We start from the raw sequence: 17,134 nt of genomic DNA on the forward strand, positions 1-17,134 counted from the left end.
CTGTACAGACTAAACTCCTGAACTAAAATAAAATTTAGGCATCTGGTTATCAACTTGCTGGCAATGTTGACAGTATCTTTGGTCTACGTTTCTAAGCCTCATTCCAGTCTGACTTAAAAAAAAAAAAAAGTTTATTTTTTACATCTTCTTATCTCTTTTGTAAAATTGATTTTTGATGATAAAAATTGAGTTGTCAGTTTAGAGAAATAGTAATACTTTTTTCTCCTTTTGTGTAGTCTGGAGTTTTATTAAGTCGGAAAGAATTTCTCATTAGTCCTCTGACTTTTAAAATCTAGAGTCAGGCAGGATCGGTTCCAGAAGTTGTACAGTTTCTTCAGTTTCTTCAAATCAAGAGAGTTTCTTTTCTGATTGAAATTAAATTTTAAAAATTACAGTCTTGGTTCTGTAGTGGTGAAGTGAGAATGTTGCAAGCTTTATTTATACTTATTTTAAAAAGGATTTCAGGCAAGATAAGTAGAAATTTTTTGTCACATTGAAAAAAAATGTTTATATCAGATGGATGAATGAATGTGTGTATATTCTTGAAACATTTTTTAAAAAATAGGTTCATCTTTTAAAAAAATTTTAGCAAAGAAACTACTGTAGAAAACAATAGTGAAAAGTTATTCTTCAAGGATGTTTTCCTGAAACTGTAATTCCTTTTTTTTTTAAGTTGACTGCTGAAATGGTTTCCTAATAACGCTTTGTTATTCTGTTTTATTTCAACAATACTTATGTAGTAATGTTGTTCCCATTTTGATGAGACTAAAAACCCCATGAAACGTTTTTTTAACCCAACAATGGTTTTTGATACATCCCTTTGATTACTAAAATAAAACTATTGGTATTTTCTCCCAAGTTTATTATGTTAAAATAAAAATACATGGCTTTTTTAAAAGGAAAACATATAGTATATAAACAAATAATCCAAAAATTAGTTTCTTTTTTTTTTTTTTTTTAAAGTTGGAGTCTCACTCTGTCGCCCAGACTGGAGTGCAGTGGCCGCTCCCGGCCACCGCAGCCTTGACCTGCTGGGCTCTGGCAATCCTTCCGCCCAGGCATTACAGGCATGCACTACCACGCCCAGCTGATTTTTTGATTTATTGTAGAGATGAGGTCTTGCTGCCCAGGCGTGTCTCGAACCCGCGGGCTCAGGCAATCCACTCACCCCAGCCTCCCAAAGGCGCGGGAATACAGGTTGAGCCACCGAGCCCGGCTAAAAATTAGTTTCTTATTATCAAGTCTGTTTGAGGGAATGCAGCTAAATTATGGAAGGCTTAACTAATTTTTTTTATCTTAAGTGACTAGTATAATTTGTTATGTAATAAAAATATGTATTTGATATTGTGTGCTTTCGTATTTGTTGCTTTTTAATGTAGTGGTTGAGTTATTATGCATGACATTGCTTTCCCGTGGTGTAAGGTAGTTAATGCATTTTTCAATGATTCTTGAGTGTTGGAGTGTGAAGAGATGAAAGATTCTTCTTGGTGTTGTCCCAATTCATTACTTACCTGGTCATGCTCCTAGTCTACTATCACCACTTAAGAGTTAGCCTGTTGGCATTCACATGTCAAGTGTTGAGTGCATAGCCCGAGGATTCTCATAGAATGCCTTTTTTGTTAGGTTACTTTTTTCTAAGATATTTTGCCCAAACCGAGTTTCTTTTGCAGCAGGGATGGTCATTTTTATTGGAGGGTGAGGTAAAGGTAGGACATTATAGAAAGAGGAACTAGAATGGTAGTGAATTGAGGGTAGGAAAACATTATGTATGTAACTTTTTTTTTTTTTAAATGAATATCTTGATGGATGAGGAAGATGTAATAGAAGTGTCAAAAATTGCTAATGTATTTGACAAGGTGTAGCTGCTAAAATGACCTTTTTGTTATATTTTGACATGAACAATTGTCCTTTTATTGGTGCCACTAATGCTATTTTGGAATATCATGGGCATCTAAAGGCAATAGTTTAGCAGTGTCCATAAAGCGTTGAATACCATTATAATATCCAGTAACCCTAACAGCCGTATTTCAGAAACTCTCCCTGTTTAAATGGGCTGTCTGTGAAGGTACTTGCTCAGGGATGCATGACCCACATCACCTATAAATTTGATTGGAAGCTGCAGTGCTGGCATGGGCTGATGGATAGCAGATTAGAGCCCTGATTAACCATGTGATTCGAAGACTGGGAATATATTGTCTAAGCAAGATTCATCAGATGCAATCAGAATTTCAAGTGGTCAGATGAAATTCAAATGTGTATGGTGGCTTTTCCTCCCCTAGTGCTTTTCCTCGTAGGTTGCCTTTTTTCCCATCTTTCCCCAAAGCTGAAAAATACTTCTTTGATGAATCTGCTCCTTACCCTAAAGCTGTCTGTCTGTTATTCATCAGAAAGCAGGTCGCAGTTCAGTGAGCAGAAGAAAAGATTTTAATAGAAGCTGTGCCAAGGGCTGTAATGCATCATTTTAGGGCCCTAATTACATTACAATGACAAATATCAATGGTGACAACAGCAATAACCTACATCCTTTAATGGCTGTGCTGGAAAAGGAGTTTGGGCCCCACGCCATTAGATTAGACTCAGTTTCAAAACATAGGCCATTAGAAGTGTGTGTCCACAGTATTATTGGCTGATCTCTGAAGCCCGGTGGAAAGGCCTGTAAATAAATGATACCTCCCCAAAGCTGGGTCCTAGGGGACAAAAGAGGCAAAATTAGATGACCGTGGAAGCAGCAGTGTTTCCGAGGCAACTTTAGCTTTCAAAGTGAGGAATGACCTGCTTAATATTATAAAATCACACACACATCCCACCCCCTTAGCTGCCAATTAGCCTGACCATGAAAATCCATTGGCATGACAACTTAAAGAAATTAAGAAGTCTTTTAAACAAAAGGAGACCTTTAAAGAAAACAATTGGAGCGTTTCTACCCTCTTTTTTTCTTGTTATGTGTGTGCTAACACACATGATTCAGCAAAAAGGATTTTCTCCTTTTTATATTTAAGAAAATGTAGAATTTTGAAAAATAGTTGCTCAGACTTAAAATAGCCTAGGTCCGAAATTTTGTTCTTTATTTCACCAGATGCATAAGTTTTCTTAGAGTAGTTTTTATTGCCTAGATCATGTAGGCAAACTAAAGAACTCAGTTTTCTTATGGGCCCACACATTTTTCAACCCTCCTAGCAAGGGACTATTTTATTTATGTAAACAACATAATGAGGAAAATATGCTTGGCAGATGGTTCTAAGCATTAGAATCATCAGTTTGGTCTGCCCCAAAGTGTCTCATTATCTTTTATTCTCTCCCCCTCCACCTCTCCCTGCAAAAAGCTTAACAGCCAAGTGCCTTTGAGACGCAGCAGTGCTTTCAGCCTGGTGAATGCTACTCTATTTTCTTAGCTCACCCTGGAATTTCACCCCATAACCACTGTGGTATGTTCGTCCAGGTGGAGAGTGGTTTGGTGATTCCCATTGCAGCTTTTCATGGTTTAAGCATTCTTAAAAGATGGCTAAATGCTCCATGGGGCCAGTGCAGTAAATTAAATCAGGTCAGCACAGTTGGGTCCTTATTCACTGCTGCTTATTGGTGCTGGGTTTTTGTCCATCCTGTTAGGAATGCAGGCTGGAATGGAAAGCTTAGGGTTGAAACTTCATGGTGAATTTGTGTTTTCTGTTGGCTGGCAAAGTTTTTAAGGTGCTGGCATTTAAAAGATTGCATAGCTACAAAGTCAGAAGGGTTGCTGATGAAAGAAGGAAGCCTAGATTGCACAAGTAGAATGTTGCTGTCATTCTGGTAATGACTTAGCAAGAAAAAGAGCATTTCTGTCCTTTCACAAAATGAGGAACTGACCCTGGATGGAATTTATTTTAAGAATGTCTTAGGAATAGTAATTGCTTTACATTTTCTGCCTTTCAACACTTTTCAGCTCTCCTTTCCCCCACACTATCATTAAAATATAAGATATTTTGTATGTATGTGTATAAAACTTGTTTATATATCACAAAGCATATAAGGCACCATCTGAAAATACAAATGTCGATGAACAGCAGTAAAGTTTTGGGTGACTTTTTAAAGAAAACATGTAGTGGGTTTTTTGTTTGTTTTTTAACTTATTGTAGTATCCTATTGGTCTAAAATTCCTGTACTTCCAAAAATTATTAGAAAAGACATTGCTATCTGACATTGTTGGGACTTTTGCAGATCTCCAGTAAAAAGATAATGTTCCCAAGGATGGTCTCCGGATACACAGATTGCTTTCTGCTTAGTATAATAAGATTTTAGCATGTCTCAACCTCTACACACCAAAAACCCTGGTGGGACACATTTGGAAATATTTACTGTTTAAGAAAACACTGTGTTCCTCAACAATTTATAACTAAGAATCTAAATTAGCCAACTTATTTGGGTTGGTTGGGTGCTATTATTTGAGAATGTTGGGAACTTACATGTAAAATCAGAATGCCAGTGTTTTTAAAGCAAAGACCACAAATACAGAAATTCAATGAGTTATTAATTGAAGGAGTTGGGATGTAGGGAAGAATTAATCTTTACTTATCTAAATTCTTAAAGACTTAGAAGACTTAGAATGTTATGAAAAGCAACGTCAGAATGGGTAATAGTCCTGGTGAATGCTTTTGAAAACTAATTTCCACTTATGAAAATTAAATTCCTTTTTATATTGCCCTAGTGCTTGAAGGTTAACTTGTTAAGATGAATGCTGGTTAATAAATTATACTATTAATGTGGCACTGTTGTCATTGCTTTCTTTTAATGGGCTTGCCGATGAGGTAGTTTTCTTCTTCCTTAGAAAATACGCCAGCCCGATTATAAAGTGTGTTCTAATATCATCCTGTTAATACTTTGGGAATCTGTAACCAGTTGACTGTTCTCTTTATTGCTTTCCTTTTCCTTTTTCTTGTTGCAGGCAGAGATTGTCAAGAGGCTGAATGCTATCTGTGCACAAGTCATTCCTTTCCTGTCCCAAGAGGTAAGGTCGTTGATTTCAGGCACTGGGTTAGAAGCTTTCATTTTAGTGGCTTTGCAGAAAAGAGTGTGGAGCTGACTCTGTGGCCTTGCCGGTTTCCTGGTGTTTGCATTTTACATTTCTAAGAAACAGTGTTCTCATTCCAACTTCTACACTTTAATAATTTTCAGTGGAATATAATTTAAATGTGTTTATATAATTGAATATTTTCTAGTGGGTTAAGCATAATTAAATTGCTAAAATATTTTGCTGTCTTCATATGATGTAGTGTTCCTCAGAAATATGCTTGTTTGTCATGATTGCACCTAATAGGGCACATTGAAAAATTGACAGAAGACAGGAGCTTGTTCTATACTTTTGTCATTGGGCGTTAAGAGTTGGCAGGAGACCTGGCAAATAGAAAGGCTTTACCTAGTAAATAGTGTACCTTTTGGCTAGCTGCTTTTTAAAAATTACTTATTATTATTACCTGGTTAAGTCTTTATATTATCTGTGCATTTAGGGAAAAGACTTGCAAGATGGTCTGTAAACTTACTTCTCTGAGTTTAGTTCACTTTTCCCAAAATTCAGCTTTGGTGATGGGGCCTTTGCATACTGCCAAGGCCAGGCATGTGGCTTGCTGATTTTCTCTTGCTCACCACCAGGGAAGGTGCACATGGTCAGCACACACACACAGTTGGAATGAGGGGGTACATTTCTGGTGCTTGGTCGCTTCTTTGTGGCTCTTTTTTCCTCTCTTGTCTGCTTGCTTTTGGTAGTTACAAAGTTTAGGTGAGCATACTGGAAAACAATTTTTGCTTCTGGATTCCAGATACCTTCATTTGTTCAGGTAAGATCAGCTGTAAGAAGGAAGAAACTAGTGGAATATTTGCATGTCTTCTTGCCACAATGCTTTGTATTGTGGGCCTAGAAGGCATGGAGGCACTTTCCTCCCACCTTTTCAGTTGTTCTCTGTATTGTGTCACTTTTACAGTGTTGCTTTTCAGTAGAGCGGTTCATCCACCTTTCTGCTGGTGAGCAAGTGCCAATGTTAGCATGCAGCCAGTATTGAGCATGCTTGTGTATGTATGTGTGTATATATATATATATGCATATTGCTATGTATGCCTTTTTATTTGGTCTGAACTGGGTTAGACTTGAGTAACATGGGTACTGTTCATTGGTATATACATGGAGAGGGCACTCATATTCACAAACATTGTTAACATCCTGATTCTGGATCACAAAAAACAAAGGCTGTATTGTCTTTTTCCTTCTTTAGCTGTGACCACGAAACTCACCACTGGTTATAGTCTCATTTACCTGTTTTTACTTAGGATTTGCTTGTGACTAGATTAGATGGCTTGGTGAATGAGAGTCAATTTGTATTTCTTTAGGAACCCTGGCTGCTTCTTGCCTGATCCAGCCCAGTTTGTGTTTTCTTCCTTTAAGCAGCTCTGCTTTGTGGAATTGGAGAAAGGAAAGAATGTGTGATCTGTAGAACTGGAACCAGGATGGGATGTCATACTCTCAGGTGGCAGGGAAAAGTTTGGCTTTGGGCCTCTGCAGCACAAACCCCTGTATATAATCAATGGGACAGCTTTGTTCCCATAGCATTTCTACAGGATCTGTGGGCTGTGTTGAGAAGTGGAAGGATGCATTGGGGGTGTTGGCAGAGTTTATTTACCAATAAGTAATTTTCCCATGAGTTATGTTATTTGTGTGAGCAGGCTGAGTGTGTGATGCTGAGCAAGACTGGACTGGAATTAACTGGCTAAGGCAGTTGTACCCTGTAGAGGAAAACCATGGGAAGATACTGTCAGCTGCTTTTCTTCTGCTTTAGGCTAGAAGGATAGGAGTCACATTCTCACCACTTAACTATTTCCCTAATACTGGACGTTTTTTGGTTGAAATTCTTTATTGATATATAATGACCTGTGGTCATGATTTCTTTTTTTTTTTTTTTGAGTTGGAGTCTCACTCTGTCGCCCAGACAGGAGTGCAGTGGCCGCTCCCGGCCACTGCAGCCTCGACATGCTGGGCTCTGGCGATCCTTCCACTTCAGCCTTCCGAGTAGCCGGAATTACAGGCATGCGCTGCCACGCCCAGCTGATTTTTTTTGATTTATTGTAGAGATGAGGTCTCGCTGCCCAGGCGTGTCTCAAACCCGCGGGCTCAGGCAATCCACTCACTTCAGCCTCCCAAAGGTGCGGGATTACAGACTGAGCCACCGAGCCCGGCTGGTCATGATTTCTTAATTGCTAATTCTTTATGTGTTTTATTTTGCTTACTTAATTTGTTCTTTTTCTAGTTTCCTAATGTGTACATGTCTTTTATTGTGTGGGCCACAAACATGTTTATTCCCTTCCTGTCAAGGTCTTTCTGATGTTTTGTATCTGAACATTGCCCACCTTGTTTCCTTTTCTGGGCATCCTGTGAGCATCAGACTCATTTTGCCCTGAGGCCAGATGGGCCCTAATCTGGAGGGAGGGAAGGAGCAGGTTATTAGAGGAAGATGCATTCTATTTCCTGTCTCTTCAGAGGCATGGAAAATCACTCTTGCATGGCTGCGAGCATCACTCTGTGCCAGGACTGAAGGCTCTTAATCTGATCTTTTAACACCGGCTCTCCATGTGACAGTCTCACTGCCAAAACGGCAGCTGTGGCATTAGAATTTATTTTTAAATGTTTTTATTTAAAAATTAAATGATCATATTTAGAAAAAAGAAAACATTCCCTGAAGACTAGTGCATGAGCTACAGGATAGTGGTTGGAGGACTTGTGAGTCCCTTAAGTCAGGCTTTTTGGAGTTTGACAGGAACAAGAGGTAAATTAATATACATTTAGATGAGATCTCTTTTTAATTTAGCCCATGTGCTGATTAATGTATCTGTTAATACTACTTGTGTCTGGTTTATCACATTTTTAAACTTAAAAATGTTATACAATACTGAATGACAACTATTAAATTTAGTTTTAGCTGTAAGTTTTTTTAAATGAATTGTATAATTGTAGCTCAAAAGTACTTGAAGTGTGTCTGTATGTAAAATTCACAGAAAAAAAGGTATTTTTCTATTAGATTTCACTAAAATATTTTTTAAAAATTATAGTCTATGTATTTTAATGATATTCTGTTGCAGTTACATACAATTGCTCCTGGAGTCCTAGGTGTTTGTCAAGGATATTACCACCTTTTGGTATTAAAAGTGAATAACCATCACTTAGAGTTCTTAAAACTTCACAGGTTCCCTAATATCAGAATTTAGAGAAACTTTGTAAGTTCTCGCCTGTCCAAAACTGCTCTTTTCTTCCACATACATTTTTGCTTTTAGGAATGAGTATGATAGATAGATAGATAGATAGATAGATAGATAGATAGATAGATAGATAAATAGATAGGATAGATATTTTTTTTTCCCTTCTACCCGCAGGTTTCTTCTTCAAGAGGGCGATCTCAAGGTAGTTAAATAGGAAGCTCTTTTTCTTTCTGATTTGGGTCTCATTTACAGGGAAAGGACTATAAATAATCAACTCCATGTTGGCAGTTCCATAAACAAGAGATGCCAGGACAATGACAGTTGGACCTGGGTTGAGCCCTGGCCTCCCCGTTACTAATCTCATGGCTTACTCTAACTGGGCTAAGCTGGGTGACCTTTAGCAAGTGATTTGCCTCTCTAAGCCTCAGTTTCCTCATCTGTACGATGAGGTTAATAATAACATGGAGCACGTCCAGTGACTGTGAGGATTACTTGGGATTATAGCTGGGCAGCTTAGCACATAGTAAGCACCTTCTGCTGTTGACTAGTAGTAGAACTGGCTGCAGCAGCAGAAATGGAGCTTTCGGTTTCCTCTTGGGAGGTTCTAGAACCAGCCCTCTCAACCCTCTCTCATTGCATTTTGGAAGAATGTGAATTGGTTATCTTCTTCTCTAATGTCCTTCTTATCAAGGAAAAAAGTGTAAATTAAAACTGAAACCAGGGTGTGTGTGTGTGTGTGTATGTGTGTGTGTACTTTTTCCATTGGCAATTTCAGTACATAGCTTGTAGACCTGTATACTTTACAGGTCCTCAGTAAAAGTAAAGATTACTAGTAAATGCTGTCTTGCTTCCAGTGTAACAACCCCCTTGCCTCCCCACCCCTCATTCCAGGAACATACCTATTTATATGCAGGAGATTCAATGTAGACTGAAAACTATGCATCACTGTTAAACCCTGGCAATAAGGGGGGGGCAGCCTTTCTGTTAATATAGAATTGGACCAGCTCTGCCTCTATACTGGCTTTATATTCCTATAGAATGAGGAGAATAACCCCATCTTAATAATGTATATTATGTATTAAAATGTAAACACTTCGCATAGTAAATGCCATTCCTCACCTCTCTCCCTTCTTATTATACTTCCAATAAAATGGATTCTATTTCAGGTTATTTTGGGTCCTAAGACATTTGGAGAGGAAAGACTTAGTAAAACCTGGGAAGAGTTCAAGGTGATATTTCTGAACAAGCTGGCCGGCAGTCTTCCTGTGGCATTAGCTAGGCCTCACAGTACCAGTGTCTGCTTCCAACCGTGGGTATTTAGCGCCACACAGATCATCATTCACAAGGAAGGGAATATTATTTGTCTTAACCTGTTAGATTCTTAGGATCTGTTGGAAGGCTGTTGTGTTTTTTGTACTCTTCTTTCCCTATAAGGGTCATTTTTAAAAGACAGGCAGGGTGTGTTCCATTAGAATCAACAAGGTGTTTCTAAGTCCTTTGAGAATCTCAAACTTTTAATAGGCTGTATGTCAGTAGATGAAAATTTTTTACATTATAGTTGAACATCTTTCCCCAGGGTAAAGTTTTATTTTTCAGAAACTTGCTATTCTAATAACAAGGAGCAAAATTCATTGGAAGAGCCATGTTCGAAAAGACGCACTGTGATAAGAGCTGGAGGCCATCCACACCCAGGACCAAATCCTGGCTCAAGCCACTTGCTTTCTGTATAATGTTGAGCAAAACACTTAGCTTTTCTGGGCTGCAGTTTGCTTACCCATGTAATGGGATACTGTACTGTAGGCTTGTTATATGAGGATTAGTGATAACATAAAGGACTAGGCTGCTTAAACAGATATGAAAAGAAGAGTAACATGGAAGCATCTGTAGCTAATTTGATGACTCCAGGTTGTCCTGAACTCAGGTTCCTTCTGTATTGATGTTCATTATCCCCAGCACCATCCCAGCCTACATGAAGGAGAAGGGAGAGGGCAGGTTCCTTTCCTTTTAAGGACATGATATGAACAATGCTTACATTTTTGACCACTTTGAAGTGGCCAATATAGCTAGCTATACAGAAGATATGGGATTGTAGTCTTAGCTGAATAGTGTCCACGTAAAACTTACCTAAGAAAGGATATTAGGGACAACTGGCAGTTGCTTCCAGACATTGTGCTATACATAAAATTAAAATAATGGCTATTACTGTTATTGCCAATGGTATACCTTTACACAATAAGCTCTAGCTCCAAATGTATAATTAGCACAACTTGTATTTTAATTTATCACATAAAATATAAAGTAATACGTAGTTTTTGTTACAGAAGTCTCTTCCTTATCATTCACACCTTAGAGAAGAGTCACTCATTAGGTGTTATTAACTTTCATACATTGACAGGGAATGAAAAGGAGTCCATTTGAACAGTTATGGGCTCTGTGGGCTGTCTAGGTTTAGATAACCTGTCACCTGTCAATTGAAGGATGTGTTATAGCAGATCGCAACATGACATGCCCTATTTGTAGTACAGTTGCTGGAAGGAAAATATTACTTAAAGCTAGAAAAGTTGTTGTTAAGGCAAATCTCTTCTCATCGGTGGTCTTTCTTCCGTCATGTATCTTAGATATGCTCTTTTGTAATTATGTATTATCCTTGAACTGGAGACAATGGAATCAAAACTTTCAAGTCTCCTCCTTCCCCAGGAAATTATGGAAAATACTCTGGGTGTATCACTCTGGTTTTATGGAGTTAAAGCATCTCAGAAGTTGGCTCATGTTGATGGTTTTGCAGCTTCATACTTGATTCATTTTAATGGCTTGAACCTCAGACCATTTCTAGACTACAGCCTGAAGTAATCTGAAAGGTGTGTGTTCCTTACTTGTAAGAGCAGAGAGTGGTTCCTTCTAATCAGTGACTTCCTGATTCCTATTTATTAAACCCATTATCATTGTTACCTTTGGAAAAATGGCATTCATTTTTAACCTATTATTAGCATTTTGTATCACTGGTTTCTCGTTGAGAACGGACATTCCAGTGGCTCCTTCGCTACTCCTTCTGTAATTCCATGGCTAGTCTTTTTTGTTCTTAGAGTTACTTACAACAGAAGCCAAGCTGTAGAGAGGCTGATAGAGGAGCCCTTAGGCTAGTCCTTGCAGTGACAGCCTGGAGCACACTTGGGGGTCTGGGCTGACAAGTGAACACAGCTTTTTTTCCTTTATCAGTTATTCTAAGAAAATACTGGTTTAACAACTGAAAGGAAAAAATCAAATTATTCTTTTTACAACTTTTAACAATAGTTATTTGGTCATTAGAATTTTTTAAATATAGAAGGGAAATTTGGAGTGAAAAAATTTAAACCTTCTTTTTTTTTCTTATGTTTACCCAGGAAAAAGGCAGCATTACTGCTGGAAACCTTTCTAAGGTGCAGATTTGATTTTTTACTTGGTTTGTATTGCCCTGTTAGCTTTTTAAATGAGAAATACCAAGTAGTATTTGGGCACTCTACTTTGCATTTAAATGGAAGAAAATGATACACAATTACATAATAGTGATAATATACATCTTTTTGAATTATAAGTCCAGTATAGCTAGTCATATCAAGTAATACATAAATTTCTGTTTTGGGCATACCATAAGTTTGGGTCTTGTAGTTGGATGGGAAACAAACCCTTTCTACTACACTGTGACATATGGGTGTATCTCAAGTGCTATTTATTTGGGCACCTGGATTAATATGGTACTGAATCACTACATTTTGCATGTGTAAAACAGTTGTGAAATGGAAGTTGGAAAATGTGATCAATCACTTTCATATGTGCTGTAGGGAGGAAATGAACAAAATACAGTGGTTATATGCATTGGTGGCAGTGTTACTGCCTTAGAAGGCAGCAGGTTAACTCACCTTATTGCTTGTTGGCTTTGTAAGGAATAAGTGACTTTTGATAACATAGTTTGATATAGAGGAACTTGGCTGAAATCAGCAGAGTTCCCCTGATAAGCATGCAGTGGCACCCCTAAGATCATCTTCAGAGTGTTCCCATTAAGTGCCAGCAGCTTGTACAGGGCACACCTACTTCCCCGTCGGGGCTGTTTTGTCAGTCTTGGTAATGTGTTAATGACAGTGCAGTATATCGAAAGAATGTCCTAAAATGAATAATACACATGAATTGAGACTTCAGAGGATTTGGTTCATTTTTTAAAATTTTCACATTAGGTGTGAGCGTAAGTAACTTTATTTAAAATATTTTTTTCCCCTCATAATATTGTATGAGCCATCAGAGAGTGTAATTCTGCCCCATGTTCCATGGTTGACTAATTGGCTTGCTCTGTGTGACCACGAGTTTTGGTCACAATTAGCTGTTTGGTGAGATCCATGTTGTGGCATCATGGCCTATTTCACCTCAGAAAGTTAAAGATGATTCTCAGGAGGTGGAACTTTATTTTCTGTAGGTTTAAATGTAAGCTTGCAACCATAGGCAGCGATGCTGACCCTTAACTGTGTGTGTATCAACAAATTAATGTGTGTTTGAGAAACTGATTCCTTTCTTTGGCTTTCAGTTAGGTAGTGTTTAGATTATTACTGGAGCTAAGCTTTGAAGTACTTTGAATAAAGCTATATTGTCCAGTAAATAAATAGTGGCTATGCAGTTTTAAATTAAAATTAAATAATTTCAGTTTCTCGGTTACTCTAGTTACATTCCAAATGCTCCATAGTCACTCATATGTACCTTTTGGCTGCTAAATTGTTAGCACAGCTAGCCAGCATTGCCAAAAGTTCTCTTGGATAGCACTGAACTTGTAGAGCTTATTGGACATATCATTGAAGAATGCTCTGGTAAGTTAAAGTGGAAAAGGCAAGGGTAGCTGGTTAGTCGAAAAGACTTGGGCAGCATCTCCCAAAGTCTTCTCCTAAGAGCATTAATCCCATGTTCCACAGCTGAAATTGTTTGGGAAGCCATGCATACATATTTACCCTCTTTGAGTTTTGCAGCTCTGGGAAGTCTTACTGCTTATCAGGTGTTTGCCGCATTAAACCTGTGGGGGTTTTTTGTGTCTGTTTTTAAAGTAATATCTAATTTCTTATGGGACTAACATTTCTTGATACTGTACTAGGAAAGGCTGCCTTGGAGGGTTTGGGTTAAATTTAAAGTTGATTTGTGCCGATAAACTTGATAGAGTTGTTGAAAAAGCCTTAGTAGGATTTTAGCCTGACTTTCTAGACATTGAGTGACACTTTCACTTGAATTTTATCTGCTCAGCCATACCTGGAATATTGTGTTCAAGACACACTGCACAAGACCAGGAGAGCAGCCAGAAGGATGAGTGGCCGAGAGTCGGTGACAAGGCCACCGACTTGAAAGAGAGAAAAGTGAAAACATATTATTAAGACATGTTTTACGTTATTTTCAAATACCTGAAGATATTAAGTCTGTGGAGAATTTAAAGACGAAACTGGTTCAGTGGGAAGAAGTTATGGGAGATAGATTATAACTAAGTATTGGGACTCATTATCCCCAAATGGACAAAGCTTATCCACAAGGCAGTGAGTTCCCTTTCACAGGAGGTGATGAAGCAGACTGACTGATTAGCCTGTGACAGAGGAGAGTCATTCATTGGACCAGAGTAGTGGCCTTTGGCTTGTGACTGGTATTGCTTTTTTGCTGTCCCAGTACCCTCAGCCCAGATAGCATTTAGAAATCTGTATGCATTTGGGACCTGGAGCAGTGGCTCAAGCCTGTAATCCTATGGAAGGCCGAGGCAAGAGGATTGCCTGAGCTCAGGGATTCAAGACAAGTCTGGGCAACTTGGTTAGATCTCGTCTCTATAGTAAATCAAAAAAATAAGCCAGGCGAGGCAATGCGTGCCTGTAGTGCCAGCTACTTGGAAGGCTGAGGCAGAAGGAATGCCTGAGCCCAGCAGGTTGAGGCTGCGGTGGCCATGAATGCGCCACTGCACTCCAGTCTGGGAGACGGAGTGAGACTCCAGCTCAAAAAAAAAGAGAAGAAAAAAAAAGAAAGAAAGAAATCGTTTGGAAGTATGGAGAGTCTTTTGTTGCCTGGTTGTTAACAATGCCTGGGGTACTGCTGGCATCTGGGTCTCATGATCTCTAAGGATCTTTCCAGGTTCTGAATTTCTGTGAGTGACTTTTTATGTGCATGGGGCTAATGGTTCCTATTAGTGGGAAGGGTATTTGGTCTAAGTTCAGGCTTAAGTATCTTTCATCCTAAAATACTGCAATCCTCTAACTATCTTCCTTTCAATCTGCTTTACCCCTCCCTACCATTCAGCTCTTTACTGTTCTTAGATTCATCTTACTATAATGCAGAGCTGCTTAAATATTTTTAATAATGTCTCATTTCCTATCAGAATAAAGTCCAACTTCTTTGCATGTCATGCAAAGCCCTTTACTGTTTGGCCTCCTCCTTCATTGCCAGATTTCATTTCCCATTAATACGTCATTCTGCGGAGTAGGCCCATGCTGTACTCATGTGTCTTTGTGCTTTTGCCTTTGCAGTTCCCCTTCCACTTAAAGAGTTTTTGCTTATGTGACTTAGCATATCCAACAAGACCCTACAAAATCCTACCCTGCCTGTCCCAACTGTGTCCTCTACTTTCTCTCCTCTTCTAGCCACACAGATGTTCTTTCTTTTCTTCTATAGAGACAAGCTCCTTTCTTCTTCGGGGACCTTACCTAATCTCTTCCCTCTGCCTGGAATTCTTTTCTCCTCATTTTTCATCCACAGAACTCCTCCAATTCTTTCAGGTCTCAGTTGTCAGGTCAACTCCCTTGGGAATCTTTCCCTAGCCCCAAGATTAGAGTAAGGTATTTCCCTTATAAGTAATCGTGTGGCATCCTGTCATTTTCTTACAGAAATTATCCTTCAGTTGTAATTATAGAGCCTTTTGAGGATTATGAATTCACTGACCGATTTCCTTTGTAGCGTTTAAAACTCTGTGAGATTAAGGACTATCGTTTTTATTTGTTACTCTAACCTCAGTACCACCTAACACATTGCCTGGTACACAGTAGGTAGTTAATAAATATTTGAAGGAATGAATGAATGCATACATGCATAAAGACTTCCCTGATGTTCTAGGAAGTGTGCTGGCCAGTCCCTCCTGAAAACCTCTCCCAGTATTTTCTGTGTTAAAAGATGTGCTGTGCTCTGTGTCTGATATCCGTGAGAAGCAGGGCCATATCTTACTTTGTCTCTCCACATGTTGGGAATGTTAATTAATGTTGTTCATTATAGAAATTCTAGTTTATTTTGTATCTGTCTCTGCCCTTACTACTCCTTCACTCCCCCTATCAACAGGGGGAGAATTATTTGAAAGTTTATAACATTTTTAATTTATAAAATTTTGAAACATACTTTAAAAGTAGAGAGAGAATAAGAGTGAGCCTACAGGTATCCATACTGAACATCAACAGTATTCAGTATTTTGTCTTTTTGTTTCATCTATTCTTTAGATAATTTTTTTTTTAAATTGTGAGTTGTAATACAGTCTTTTTTTAGCTGTTTTTAAAATTAGAAGTACCACATTTGTTACCATGCCCTAAAGTATTGGCATGGCAGGTATTGTCATTGTAATCCCTTTTGAGAAACATACATTAAACACCTATTGTACATATATTAGTGGTTTATTAAGGCCTGTTTTCCAGCAGTTTTGTTGGACTTATTGTGAACTTATATTGTTTTAATCGCTTGTAGAAAAAAAAGTTTTAATACTTTTCCTGAAAAATGCCAGAAATAATGGTGAAAGTAAGATAGACAAATGATTTAATGTACAGAATTTCATTTTACTGGCTTTTCCCTCCCAACCATGCTCATATTCCTTAAATCACAAGTTTTTAAAAATTTATTTTTATTGAGGTATAATTTATACTCCATAAATGCAACTCATTTTGAGTGTGTAATTTAATAGCAGTGAATTTGCACAAGCATCACTACAATCTAAGTTTGTTTTTTTAGGATAAAAAATGTAAATCACAGTATTTTAAAGAATAAAAAAACGGGCATTTTTTATTTCTTCTAAATCTTGGTTAGAGTCCCGTCTCTTATCCATGGTTTATTAATATGTCCTTAGTGGCATTTTTTTTTTTTTTTTTGAGTTGGAGTCTCACTCGGTCGCCCAGACTGGAGTGCAGTGGCCGCTCCCGGCCACCGCAGCCTCGACCTGCTGGACTCCAGCGATCCTTCCGCCTCAGCCTTCCGAGTAGCTGGAATTACAGGCGCGGGCTACCATGCCTGGCTGATTTTTTTTTTGGATTTATTGTAGAGATGAGGTCTCGCTGCCCAGGCAGGTCTCGAACCCGCGGGCTCAGGCAATCCACTCACCTCAGTCTCCCAAAGGTGCGGGATTACAGGCTGAGCCACCGAGCCCGGCTTATGGCATTTTTTAATCTCTTCTAAATCTTGGTTAGAGGCTCTCTTACCTGTGGCTTTATTAATATGTCCTTAGTAGCATTTTATTTGGTGGTACTGATAGGACATTCAAACAAGGCAATCATATCTGAGTCAGCAGCCTGAGCAGTAAGAAAGGCTGATAGCATATTGCCTTGGCAGATCAGCTAGGCCCAAGTGGCTGCCTCCACTCATGGTGCAGTGGCAGAGAGGATAAGCGGGAAGTGGGAGAGGAAATGAAATGTGGGTGGAGTGGGAAGAGAGGACAGATGGGGAGGGGAAGAAAAGGGGAAGAGAAGGCAGACATAATGGGAAAGCCCTCATAGTTCTTAGAAAATGTGAAAAACTTGGTAGTTTCTTAGTCCGAGAGCTTATTTGTTAAAATCTTAAAATGGGGGGAAAAATGCCTCCTCGGTCAGTCTGGCCACATGATCTTTGAGTGTGATCAGGCCATGTTTTCCTAAGCTTTGGCCCCTTCCCCTTCCTTGGGGAGGTGAATCCCCCCCCCCCCCCCCCCCCC

General features: G+C 38.7%; 1 protein-coding gene across 2 annotated transcripts in view; it reads left to right on the plus strand.

The window, feature by feature from the left end:
* The window catches only part of TLE4 (transducin like enhancer of split 4), a 145,156-nt gene that overhangs the window by 31,536 nt on the left and 96,486 nt on the right, over window positions 1-17,134 (plus strand). For both annotated transcript variants that reach the window (XM_008057217.1, XM_008057218.1), the window contains exon 4: window positions 4,919-4,981. In XM_008057217.1, the coding sequence (XP_008055408.1) occupies window positions 4,919-4,981 (63 nt within the window). The remainder of the gene's footprint in view (window positions 1-4,918; window positions 4,982-17,134) is intronic.

This window comes from Carlito syrichta, unplaced genomic scaffold (genome assembly GCF_000164805.1).
Source record: "Carlito syrichta isolate Samal-C Ts95f unplaced genomic scaffold, Tarsius_syrichta-2.0.1 Scaffold302880, whole genome shotgun sequence".
Lineage (NCBI taxonomy): Eukaryota > Metazoa > Chordata > Mammalia > Primates > Tarsiidae > Carlito > Carlito syrichta.